This window comes from Microcaecilia unicolor, chromosome 4, assembly GCF_901765095.1.
Source record: "Microcaecilia unicolor chromosome 4, aMicUni1.1, whole genome shotgun sequence".
NCBI classification, from domain to species: Eukaryota; Metazoa; Chordata; class Amphibia; order Gymnophiona; family Siphonopidae; genus Microcaecilia; species Microcaecilia unicolor.
In genome coordinates this window covers 356964072-356977526 of record NC_044034.1, presented here as the reverse complement: position 1 = coordinate 356977526, position 13455 = coordinate 356964072, and the positions used below count along the sequence as shown (strand labels likewise).

Genomic DNA, 13455 nt, shown 5'->3' with positions numbered 1-13455 from the left:
ACACTAATTCTTTAGTGTGTGCTAAATCCATTAGTGTACCTTAGTTAAAGGAACCCTAGGAGAGATATGCATGAATCATACATGTGCTAGAGTGCAGGGCTCTTCTTGGTGCAATGATTTACCTTACGAGGAGACAGTGATTTTTTTAGAACTTTATAAAATGGTGGAAGCTTACTTATTTACATCTGCTTTTCACAATACATTTTGAAGTTGTATTGATTTTATGTTTGCTATGTCTGTTTTGTTGTTATTATTTTATAATATTGTAGTTTATTTTATTATGGATGTTGAACTGTTTCTTTTATTTAATGTATTGCATTATGTACGTTACTTTGTTAACTGCCCAGGAATGTAACAATTGGTGGGTATAATTGTACTGAAAAAATATAATAATAATAATAATGTGTGCAATATATAAAGTTATGCCCATCTCCCTCTTTCAGAAGGGGCCTAGGTAGCCTTTAAACTATCTGAATAATATTTAGTTTGGTTTACTAGATGTTTCAGGCTGCAGTATCCCCAGTGAGTGCTCTTTTTATCTTAAGTGATTTTTTTAATTATGCGGCCAAAATGATCCATGATCAATAGCATAAATGGCCTCTTGTAGCAAGGTTAAATATAAATGAGACTGAATGTACTTCGGTAAAACCAGGCTCCTGCACCTCCATCTTCAAGTCTCTGCTTAAAGCCTGCCTCCATCGTATCGTCTACTCACTTGTCCTTTAGATTGTAAGCTCTTTGAGCAGGGCCTGTCCTTTTATGTTAAATTGTACAGCGCTGCGTAACCCTAGTAGCGCTTTAGAAATGTTAAGTAGTAGTAGTAGTAGTAGTATTTTTGGAACTTATATGGAATGTGCTAGACTGAAAATACGACTGAATGACTGAATGACCCCAGGAGTGGGGTGGGATGAGGCAGACCAAAAAATTATCTAGATAGGAGCTATATTCAGCTACTATCTGGGTAACTTATACGTTTGGTTTAGGCCTGCCGAATGGCCTAAACTAAACAATAGCGCTGGCACGGTGACTGCAATTTCTGTATAATCAGCACCGTTACCTATACATAGTAACATAGTAACATAGTAGATGACGGCAGAAAAAGACCTGCGTGGTCCATCTAGTTACCTATACAGATAGTGGCACTGAATATATATATTAATTTAAGCATTGGTCTTTAAGTACAGTCGCAGTACTGACTGAAAATTTGTTTTTAATTTAATTTTCATTTCATGATCTTCCTGGTAGTTCCGTTTATCATACATGGAAATCTGGTTGCTTGTATGGAAGTTGTACGTGTTGTTCTCGATTTGCACATAGCTGTGTATGGCCTCACTTTAGCCAGGGGGTGGTTTTCTAAATCTTTTAAGGGTCCTTTTACTAAGCTGTGGTAAAAGGGGGCCTGCATTAGCGTCAGTGCATGTTTTTGACCCGTAGCGGGTCAAAGGTTGGGGTTTTTTTTGGTCAAAAAGAAACGGCCATGCGGTAAGTGAACCACTTGCCATGCGGCCATTTCAGGAGGGAGCACTTACCGCCACCCATTGAGGTGGCGGTAAGGGCTCCCACGCTAACCCAGCAGTAACCAGGCAGTGCCGATTACTGCCGGGTAAGCACCGGTGCTACAAAAATAGAACATATTTTTGTAGCGCCGGAAATGGCGCGCTCAGTGGGTTGGAACTACCACCGGGCTCCAGCGGTAGTTCCAGAAGAGCAAGCAGTAAGCTCGCTTTGGGTTTACCGACGCTTAGTAAAAAGGCTCCTTAATAAATAATAAGGCTGGCAGCTGGGTTCTATTCTTAGCAGAATGGATGAGCATGACCAGGCAGACCAAAGAGGCCGATTGGTCTTTTCCTGCCCTTATGTACAACCTGGTTCCTTCTTACCGAGGTTCCCTGAGTTTTACTAACTACAATATGTTCAGTGTTGCCAGATGGAAAAAATTTGTCACTCCCAAAGCCAGCCCCAAACCGCACAAAGTCAATTTGCATGTGAACGGCATCATTAATAAATATTAATGAGTCAATTTGCATATGAATGACATTAATAAATATTAATGAGTCCATTTGCATAAAAATGACATCATTAAGCCTGCCTCTGTGGGGCTTCTAATGGCCGCGGCTGCGGGAAAACCAGCCAAGCCGCAGCCAGCGGCCGCGGGGGAAAAACCTAAGTGGGCGAAAAAACCACCAGCGGGGCTTATAAAAGCCGCCCAAAATCCCGCAACCCGCATGCGGTGTGAAAAAGCTGCAGCTGCTCGCAGAAAGCAGCCCAATTGGGCGAGAAACCCGCAGCCCTGGCAACACTGAATATGTTTTTAAGGCAGAGGGCAGGGATAGGGATCCGCCCCCTTTCTGGACCACTGTGTGGTAGAGGCAGTGCTGACAGGCCTCTGTCTCATGTAATTACATTTATCGCCCTCTGTCTGCTGGCTGCAGTATAGTTTTCCATTAGAGATGGTGCTGTACCTGATTCGGTTGCCTGTTTGTCTTCAGAATCACAGTGACATCCTCTTTCAGATTAGTCAGGGTGATGTTAGCGACACTCGAAGAGATAACAGAGCTGATCAGAGACCTATTCCATTCAGAGCCACTCTGTATAAGGCAGTATACAAAAGGAGAACAGGTCGATTAATATCCAGAAAAGAATCAAAGAAATTCTGACCCTTTATAACAGGGTTCTTAACCTTTATTTATTTATTTATTTGTTGCATTTGTATCCCACATTTTCCCACCTATTTGCAGGCTCAATGTGGCTTACGTAGTACTGTGATGGCGATCGCCAATTCCGGTTTAACAAATACAGAGTAATATTGTGATAAAAGTTCATAAGTGACAAACACATTAGGGAATCAAGGAGGAAGAGTTAAGTATGAGCAGGAGGGCTTTAACACTGCTCTTGCCCCTGACAAATGTAAGTCTCGGTACCAAAAAAAACAAACAAACCCCTGCAAAGTATTTCCCTTGTTCACACTAAATAATTTGACTTGAATTGAAACTGCCTTCCTGTGTTTTCTCTGTGATCTGTTCAGAACCCCCTGCCAATGTTCACCAAATTTAAGACATTTACATTGGCTCCCAAAACAGAGCGTGGAGTTCAAAATTTTATAACTTACGTTTAAAATTCTTAATAATACTGTCTCTCCAATAATAGCTTCAAATTTAAAGATTTATTATCCTCCAAGATAGTTACAGATCTACTGCAAATGTACAGCTAGAAATACCTTCAGACTGGAAGACTATAGGAGATCCATTTTTACGGTAGCTGGTCCAAAATTATGAATGTGTTGCCACTTCAATTACGTACGGTATAGATTCAGCTTTTTCTGTTCAAATTCTTCACAATAAACCTTATTTATTTTATTGACTCTGCTGCTCTGGACTAAGAAGCCTGGTTTGTATTTTTGGGTCTGTGGGTGCTTTCTGTGAACTGTGGGACCCCTGGAGTGTGGACGCAGTATCCTAGAAATCACTGGGGAATAACCTGAGAGTGGGAGACTAGCCCAGAGGTAAGCGGGACCCAGTCGGTGGGCGGAGGATGCTAGTATAGAGCATGAGCCCAAGTGCAGGCAAGGCTGGGCAGTACTGGGCAGACCCTTCAGGTGACCACAGAGTAACCCCAGGTGGGTGCTTGGTGTTTTGTGACAATATGCATGAGAGAGATTTCCATGCACACCGTTTCAGTCACATGCAGATCTGTCTCATGAATATTCATTAGGAATATCCTGAAAATCTGAGCAGATTGGTGATCCCAAGGGTTGGAGGTTGCTTACCCTGCTACTGAGGGGTGAGAAGGTGGGGACTAGGTAAATTTGGACATCTTCTGGCTTTTTCTGATTCCCAGGCCAGACAGCCTCATTGGAAAAAGCAAATAAGCATAGCAAAATGAATTGTGTATGAGTTTACAAAAATAGAATGAATATTTCTATGATTTTTCAATTTTTTAAATAATTTGTATCTGATTTCTTATATACTGCCTGGAAGCTCAAAAGCTATTGAATCAGTGTACATTCAGGTACAGAAGGTATGCATTATTTGTTACATTTGTATCCCACATTTTCCCACCTTTTGCAGGCTCAATGTGGTTTACATATAACCGATAACGGCGTTGCCGATTGCGGTCTGAACAAATACATGGTATGAATGAATACAAAGTGATATTGTGGTAGAATGAGGTACATGTATGGTATGTACAGTTGGGGGAGCTTAGAGAGGAAAAGGGGAACGAAAAGTCAAGTAATGTTCGTTATGGTCTTTGGTTGCATTGTGTCGCAAGTGAACTCTGCACCTTTATCTGAACCAGTCTAGTCACCTATAACCATGTCCTTTGCTGCAGCACACATGAAAAGCAGGGACACTCAGTGGCGTTCCTAGGGGGGCTGACACCAGGGGCGGATCGCCAATATGCCCCGCCCACCGGGTGCAACACCCGCCCTGGGTGCAGCGCGACCCTCCCCCCGGCGAAAGGACACCCCCCCAGGGCGCACGCCGCTGGGGGGGGGGGTGCCGCGCGCCTGTCTGCTACGTTTGTTCTGTGCTCCCTCTGCCCTGGAACAGGTTACTTCCTGTTCCGGGGCAGAGGGAGCATGGAAACAAATGAAGCGGACAGGCGCGCGGCACCCCCCCCCAGCGGCGTGCACCCGAGGCGGACCGCACCCACCGCCCCCCCTAGGAATGCCACTGGGGACACTCATCCTGTGTCAATTTAAAATGACACCATGTACACACCTGATGAGTTCACACAATGTGTATATGAGTGATATTAACATAGTAACATAGTAGATAACGGCAGAAAAAGACCTGCACGGTCCATCTAGTCTGCCCAACAAGATAAACTCATACGTGCTACTTTTTGTGTATACCTTACCTTGATTTGTATCTGTCATTTTCAGGGCACAGACCGTAGAAGTCTGCCCAGCACTATCCCTGCCTCCCACCACCAGCCCCGCCTCCCACCACCGGCTCTGGCACAGACTGTATAAGTCTGCCCAGCACTATCCCCGCCTCCCACCACCGGCTCTGCCACCCAATCTCGGCTAAGCTTCTGAGGATCCATTCCCTCGGAACAGGATTCCTTTATGTTTATTCCATGCATGTTTGAATTCCGTTACCGTTTTCCTCTCCACCACCTCCAGTGGGAGAGCATTCCAAGCATCCACTACTCTCTCCGTGAAAAAATACTTATTTGTGACATCAGAATCAATACAGACCAATAAGATCCTGCTCCACAAAAGACGACAAGTTTCAAGAAAGCAACTAAATCAATGAACAGAGAATGCCTTCTGAGCTCGTTATGTTGAAGTAATTCTTTTAAATTGGACAAAAACAAAGAAAACATTTGCTTCACCTTATGACTGACTTATACAGAACAAGTCAAGAAATTACCTTGAACAGCGTTGTCTTTGCAAAGAAGTTGAACTGAATTCTAGAAGCCAAATTCTTTTCGTCAGGAGATAATTCAGCCAGGAGAGATGACGGTAATAAAACAGTATCAGAGCTGTCATTATTTTCCCCACTTCCTATAGAGACCTGAGAATGAAAGGTAAAAGACATTAATAGATCAGCGCATTAAATGGAACAGAAAACCTTAATGCAATGTTCAGTTGGTTAAGGCAACTGTTCCCAACCTTCTCCTGGAGAAATGTGTAACTGTTCCGATTTTATTTATTGCATTTGTATCCCACATTTCCCCCCCTCTTTGCAGGCTCAATGTGGCTTACAATACATCGTGAATAATGGAAGCATATTAGAAAATAGATAATTAGTATTACAGCAGGATTTTTGGTAACATGATAGTGATAGGACATGGTAGTAATATAACAAGCAGATATTGTAGGAGAGTTCTGAGTACATATGGAGGAGCAGTGTATATTCACATTGGTTGATTTTTGTGGTATGCCATGTTAAAGAGATGGGTCTTCAGTAGTTTGCGGAGGTCCGTTAGTTCGTAGATCGTTTTTAAGTTGCGCGGCAATGCGTTCCATAACTATGCGCTCAAGTAGGTAAAGGTTGACGCGTGCATTAGTTTGTATTTTAGACCTTTGCAGTTAGGAAAGTGCAGGTTAAGGAATGTGCGGGATGAGTTTTTGGCATTTCTGGGTGGTAAGTCTATCAGGTCTGACATGTAGGCTGGTGCATCTCCGTGAATGATTTTGTGGACTAAGGAGCATATTTTGAACGTGATTCGCTCTTTAAGTGGGAGCCAGTGTAGTTTCTCTCGTAAGGGTTTTGCACTTTCGGATTTTGTTTTACCGAATATGAGTCTAGCTGCAGTGTTCTGGGCTGTCTGAAGTTTCTTGATTATTTGTTCTTTGCAGCCGGCGTAAAGTGCGTTGCAGTAGTCTAGGTGACTGAGCACCATAGATTGTATCAGGTTGCGAAAAACTGACCTTGGGAAGAAAGGTCTTACTCTTTTTAATTTCCACATGTCATCATGAATACACATGATTTAGATCAGTGTACACCAGAGATCTGTCTGCTTAAATCATGCTCTGTAGGCTGGCCACCGAGATTCAGCGGTACTTAACCAGGCAATGCTGCTGGTAAAAAAGCAGTCCTAACTTGTGCCGGCATTGAATATTGGCCAACACCCACACAGCTGTCAGTTATGAACCGGAGCACTCCAATCCCCCTCCATCCCCTCAGGACCTCCGATCCTCCTTCACGTCCCCATGAGCCCCAGAAGGCCCTCTCAGGTTTACTTCCAGTCCCTGGTAGTCTAGTAGTCCTTGAGACAGGAGTGAACCTCACTCACTCCTGCCTCTCGAGGTTCCACCTTGAAAATGGCCGCTGCGACCTCTAGTGGTAGTCTCACGGTACTAGCAGTAGTACCTGCTTTATGAATGTGGGAATGCTATTGGATAGCCCTGAGGCACCATTGCAGACAGGGAGAAGATGTCAGGCAAACTGCGCGCCATTACAGTAAAAGCTCTCTACTCTTACACTGCAGTAAAGTTTGATGGACCTAATCCAGGGTTGGTAACCGGTTAAATTGCTCAGAAATGCACTGCACAGCCTTGTCAATGTCTCTTTTTAACTGGCTTAAACTATCTTCCTGTTCTAATTTTCTTGAAATGTAATGTTGATTGCGTTCTCATATCTTCCTGGCCTAGGATGGGAGCATGCTCGAGTGTTATTGAGACCAATCAAATGAAAGTTGACTAAAAACCAGATCAGCTGTCAAAAATGACTTCTTTCAGGATTACAGCCCAGTACAAAACATAAACAGCCACAAATCTAGATTCCTGGGATCTTGCTGGCCACTCTTTCTCCCATGCAGGACTCCCCCCCCCCCCCCCCTCCTGGGGCTTAAGATTTCAAATGAGGTGTCAGGGATTTAAACAGAATTCTTAAATCGCTACTACTATTGTAATCTTAGTGAGGAGGAGCAGGATTACCAAGGAGGAAGAGGAGGAGAGAGAAGGAGACAGAGAAGGCAATGGAAAGGGAAAGGGAAAAGAAGCGTATCTGGGTTTAAACAAAGTTTAGACATATTCATGGAGGAAAAGCCCATAGTCTGCTATTTAGATAGAAATGGGGAAAGTCACTGCTGTCCCTGGGATTGATAGCATGGAATCTTGCTCCTGTTTGGGATTCTGCCATGTATTATGACCTGGTTGGCCACTGTTGGAAGAAGGATACTGGGCTAGATGGACCATCGGTCTGTCCCAGTATGGCTATTATGTTCTTATGTTTTTGGTCAGCCGTCAGTTGCAAAGCTGACTCAGTTAAGTACGGGGGGGGGGGGGGGGGGGCCCTGTGCGGCCACCCGTCACTCCTGCTTAAGGCCAGCCCTGCTCCCAAGCATTCCCAAAGAATATGGATAAACTTCTCTGCTGCTCCTACAGACTTAACTCCGTATAGATGTACATCTAATCTTTACAGCCCACTTGGTTGACTTTCCTCAACCTATATGAGGATGCCTAAACTCTCTGGGTTCTGATTACTTCAAGAACTTTCATAAAGCTGTGCTCTCACAATACTGTATGTTATTGACCAATTCATGCCCAATGTGGGCTTACCACTCACTAAACTGGAAGTACATCTGGGCTACCTCAGCAGCCCGGCGGTAGTTCACACCCCCAGCGGGCATCATTTCCGGCACTACATAGTAACAATAGTAACATAGTAGATGACGGCAGAAAAAGACCTGCATGGTCCATCCAGTCTGCCCAACAAGATACATGTGCTACTTTTTGTGTATACCTTACCTTGATTTGTATCTGTCATTTTCAGGGCATAGACCGTATAAGTCTGCCCAGCACTATCCCCGCCTCCCAGCCACCAGCCCCGCCTCCCACCACCGGCTCTGCCACCCAATCTCAGCTAAGCTTCTGAGGATTCATTCCCTCGGAACAGGATTCCTTTATGTTTATCCCATGCATGTTTGAATTCCGTATTATGTTTGAATAGTATTATTTTTGTAGTGCCAGTGTTTACCTGGTAGTAATCGGGCAGCAGTGGCGTAGCAAAGGCGGGGCGGTGGGGGCGGTCCGCCCCGGGTGCACACCGCTGGAGGGGTGCAGAGAGCAGTCACACGCCTGTTGGCTCCGCTGTTTCCCTGCTCCCTCTGCCCCGGAACAGGTTACTTCCTGTTCTGGGGCAGAGGGAGCAGGGAGCCAGCGGAGCCGAGAGCCGTGCGGCTGCTCCCAGCAGCCAAGAATGCACCTGGGGGGGGGGGGGGGGGGTTGATGCACTGGGAGGGGGAGGTGTCGTGCTGCACCTGGGGAGGGGCACATTGGCGATCCGCCCCGGGTGGCTGCCGACCTAGGAACGTCACTGTCGGGCAGTGCTGTGTGCTGCCTGGTTACTGCCGGGGTTAATGCAGGAGCCCTTACCGCCACCCCAAATGGCCACGAAGCAAGTGCTTCACTTGTCGCACCACCATTTCTTTAAAAAAAAACACAGTATTTTACCCGCTGCGGTAAAAGGAGGCCTCAGAGCGCGTCAAAAACATGCACTGACACCAGAACAGGCCCCCTTTTGCCGCAGCTTAGTAAAAAGGACCCCATTATTTTCCTGTAATGCATGTTTATTGGTGATAACACAGCTTAACCGTAAGATAAATGCAAATCAAAAAAATAATGAAAGCAACTTATTATGCAAAACAGGTAACGTGTTTTTCTGTAAACTGGCAGCAAGTCACGTTATTCTCAGAATGTTATCTAATGTGCCTGGTAGAACTCCTGGGGCCATCTTTAAAGGTTGGCTGCAAGGCCCAGTACAAACCAGTGGCGTAGCCAAGGGTGGGCCCGGATAGGCCCAGGCCCACCCACTTTGGGCTCAGGCCCACCCAGTAGCAGCACACAGATGATGTGGCTGGCAGGGATCCCCAAGCCCCACCAGCCAAGAACTCCCAACAGCTGGCCCTCCTGCATACCTTGTAAATAGCAGATCTTCATCTGCAGTGACTGATACATACTGGTTTCACCGTCCCCACATCCTTCCCTCTGTTGTATTCCCGCCTATGTGGAAACAGGAAGTTGCATCAGAGGGAAGGCTGTGGGACCAACATGAGCAGTGTGTATTAGTTGCTGCTTGCTGCTGGTGAAAATCTGCTATTTACTGCTACTACTACTATTTAGCATTTCTATAGCGCTACAAGGCGTAGGCAGCGCTGCACAAACATAGAAGAAAGACAGTCCCTGCTCAAAGAGCTTACAATCTAATAGACAAGAAATAAAGTAAGCAAATCAAATCAATTAATGTGTACAGGAAGGAGGAGAGGAGGGTAGGTGGAGGCGAGTGGTATTTAAAAGTTATTCGGGGGAGGGGGGATGTTTGAGAGACCACATGGCATGCAGGCGAGAGAGGGAGAGACCAAATCACTTGTGGGTCAAGGCAGAGTTCTTCTGCTCACCCATGTTGGGCCCAGGCCCACCCAAAACTGAGTATCTGGCTACGCCCCTGGTACAAACCCACCCAATCCACATACTGAATTCCGCGCAGTCTGTGATCACTCTCCCACCTCCTACTGCTGCCCATTCCAGGCTTTGAATGAAAAATAAGAGTAACCTCCCAGGGAAATCCCACCTCCTGGTCAGAAGCCCTGCCTCATGTAAAAAAAAAAAAAAAAAAAATTGCATCCCCTTCCAAATCCCAGCAGCAGCTTAGCCTACCTGGAGATCAGAAGTTTGTTCAACAGCAAAGGAGATTTGCTTGAAGGAGGTTGCATTGACTTTGGTTACAGCCAGGGCCAGGGAAGTGGCTGTAAAGTTGACAGACTCGGTTGGAAAAGTCAGTTTTAATCCAACAGTATCCACAATATTAATTAATCTGTGAAAAGGCCAGGAAAAAACTGGTTATCTTTTAATGTTAACTACACAAAATCAATGAGATGAGAACAGTTAACACTGATATCACCAAATGAACAAGAAGCGTGTGGCTGTACATAGACTAGGGGACACTCAGGGAAGTTACATGGAAATACTTTTAAAACAAATAAGAGGAAATAATTTTTCACTCAACGAACTCTTTTGTTGGAGGATGTGGTAACAGCGGTTAGCGTATCTGGGTTTTAAAAAGGTTTGGACAAATTCCTGGAGGAAAAATCCATAGTCTGCTATTGAGGCAGACATGGGAAGCAACTGCTTGCCCTGGGATTTATAGTATTATTATTATTAGCATTTGTATAGCGCTACCAGACACACGCAGCGCTGAACACCTGATACAAAGAGACAGTCCCTGCTCAAAAGAGCTTTCAATCTAAATAATACAGACAGACAAAACAGTTACGGGTGAGGGAAGTAATGGGTGAGAAGGAAGGAAGGGACAAGGGGAGGGCAATTGAGTATTGGCTAGGAGCTAAAGGCAGCAGTGAAAAGGTGGGTTTTCAGCATAGATTTGAAAACAGGTAGAGATGGAGCTAGACGTATAGGTCCAGGAAGTCTATTCCAGGCATAACCAATCCGATTAATAAACGACTTCTTGCCCTTTAGAAAAACGCTGAAAGCTCATCTCTTTAAGCAAGCCTACCCTAATACCCCAACCTAATCTCACCAATATCCACTCCCAATTCTGTTCTGACTAAATACCGACCTCCCATCTCTCCTTAATTTTATCCCTCCTTACCCCTTTCCTCCCAAATCATACTATCCTATTTACCCCCTTTTATCCTAGTCATACATTATCAAGCTCAACTTATCATACACTACTAAGCCCAACTTTACATTGTTTTACTTTTGTTTTATTGAAAACTAGTAAAAAAGTCCCGTTTCGAAACGCTATGAAACGGGCGCTAGCAAGGTAAATTCCCACCCATCCTCCCTTCCTTCCCTCCCGAGTTCCATACCCCTCTCCCTCCCTTGCTTCCTTCCTTGCTGAGTTGCAGAACTCCCTCCCTCCTGAGTTGCAGACCCTCCTCCCTCCCAGTTCAAGGGCCCCACCCGAAGCACATCCACACACCCACCCACACATATGTCCCTCCCTCCCAGTTCAAGGGCCATCAAGCCCCTCCCATCGCATTCCAGACTACCCCCTCCCTCACATTCAAAACCACCCCTCCGTTTTAATGTCCCCTGCACCCCCTTACCGCGACCCTTTGTACACCACCCTTTCCTCCGAAATACCTCCCCTGAAGCCGTCGCATACCTCTGCTGAGCTGAAGGATCAAGTTCTGTTCTTTCTCGGCTGTGGGGCGTGGCTTCATGATTGAGCATCTGTTGAAGTCTATGTGCGTGCGTCTGACATCAGACACACGCACAGAAACTTCCACTGATGCTCAATCATGAAGCCACGCCCCGCAGCCGAGAACAGAACTTCGGATCCGTCAGCTAAGCAGAGGTACGCGACGGCTTTGTTGATGCGCCGAGCAGGGGGGGGGAGGTTGTTGTGCCACTCCCTGCCACTTGCTCTGAAGTGGCAGGGAGCGGCACAGTGACAGCTGTTTCCCAGGCCTTGGAATCAGCTGAGAATGTGGGCGGAGCTATTACGATGCCTACGAATACCTCAGGCTTCAGGCTTCATTGCAAGGCTGCTGGCTTCAGAACGTTGGAGGTGCTTTTTATGGAATCAGCTGAGGATGTGGGCGGAGCTATTATGCCTACAAATACCTCAGGCTTCAGGCTTCACTGCAAGGCTGCTGGCTTCAGAATGTTGGAGGTGCTTTTTATTATATAGGATTCTACTCTATAACTTTGTATTTCAAATTACTATGTAAGCCGCATTGAGCCTGCATTGTGTGGGAAAGCGCGGGGTACAAATGTAATAAAATAAAGGTGCCACGAGAGAAAAGGAACGAAGCCTGGAGTTAGCAGTGGAGGAGAAGGGGGACAACAAGAGAGATTTGTCCAGTGAGTGGAGTTCATGGGGAGGAATATAGGCAGAGATGAGAGTGGAGAGGTAATGGGGGGCTGCAGAATGGATGCATTTAAAGGTCAGCACGGGAAGTTTAAACTGTATGCGGAAGCGGACAGGGAGCCAGTGAAGTGACTTGAGGAGTGGGCTAGTGTGGGTATAACGATTCTGGCGGAAAATAAGTCGTGCCGCAGAATTTTGGACAGATTGGAGAGGAGAGAGATGACTGAGCGGAAGACCAGTGAGAAGTAAATTGCAATAGTCCAAGCGAGAGGTGACAAGGGTGTGGATAAGGGTTCTGGTAGCGTATTCAGAAAGGAAGGGGCGAATTTTGCTAATGTTGTAGATAAAGAAGCGACAGGTTTTGGCAATCTGTTGAACATGTGCGGAGAAGGAGAGAGAGGAATTAAAGATGACTCCAAGGTTACGAGCCGAGGAGACAGGGAGGATGTGAGAGCCATTAACAGAGATAGAGAAATGGGGGAGAGGAGAGGTGGGTTTAGGGAGAAAAATGAGAAGTTCAGTTTTGGCCATGTTTAGCTTTAGATGGCGTTGAGACATCCAAGCAGCAATGTCGGACAAGCAGGCTGAGATTTTGTCCTGGATTGAGGTTGAGATTTCAGGGGTGGAGATGTAGATCTGAGAGTCATCAGCGTAAAGATGGTATTGAAAGCCATGGGATGAAATCAGGGTACCAAGGGAAGAGGTATAGATGGAGAAAAGGAGGGGTCCAAGGACAGAACCCTGAGGCACACCAACAGAAAGCGGGATGGAAGTTGAAGAGGATCCACCAGAGTGAACACTGAAAGAACAAAGTGAGAGGTAAGAGGAGAACCAGGAAAGAACAGGGCCCTGGAATCCAAGCGAGGACAGCGTATCCAGGAGTATAGTGTGGTCAACAGTGTCGAAAGCAGCAGATAGGTCAAGAAGGATAAGGATAGAATAGAGACCTCTGGATTTAGCCAGTAGTAGCAGGTCATTAGAGACTTTGGTAAGTGCAGTATGGAGTGTTGCCACGGACCCTGGGCTAGATGGACCATTGGTCTGACCCAGTATGGCTACTCTTATGTAAGCCTAATACTCAAGTAAAGTGAAAATGCCTGGGCAAAAAGACATGATTTTTTAACCGTTTCCTAAATGGAAGGATCAAAGTTATAATACGCAAGTT

The 13455-nt window shown here is 45.8% G+C and overlaps 1 protein-coding gene across 6 annotated transcripts in view; it reads right to left on the bottom strand.

Annotated features, from left to right (window-relative positions):
• Positions 1 to 13455, bottom strand: part of ADGRG2 (adhesion G protein-coupled receptor G2) — a 186751-nt gene that overhangs the window by 28926 nt on the left and 144370 nt on the right. For all 6 annotated transcript variants that reach the window (XM_030202278.1, XM_030202280.1, XM_030202281.1 and 3 more), the window contains 3 exons: positions 10112 to 10268; positions 5379 to 5522; positions 2463 to 2588 (listed from right to left, as the gene is read on the bottom strand). In XM_030202278.1, the coding sequence (XP_030058138.1) occupies positions 2463 to 2588; positions 5379 to 5522; positions 10112 to 10268 (427 nt within the window). The remainder of the gene's footprint in view (positions 1 to 2462; positions 2589 to 5378; positions 5523 to 10111; positions 10269 to 13455) is intronic.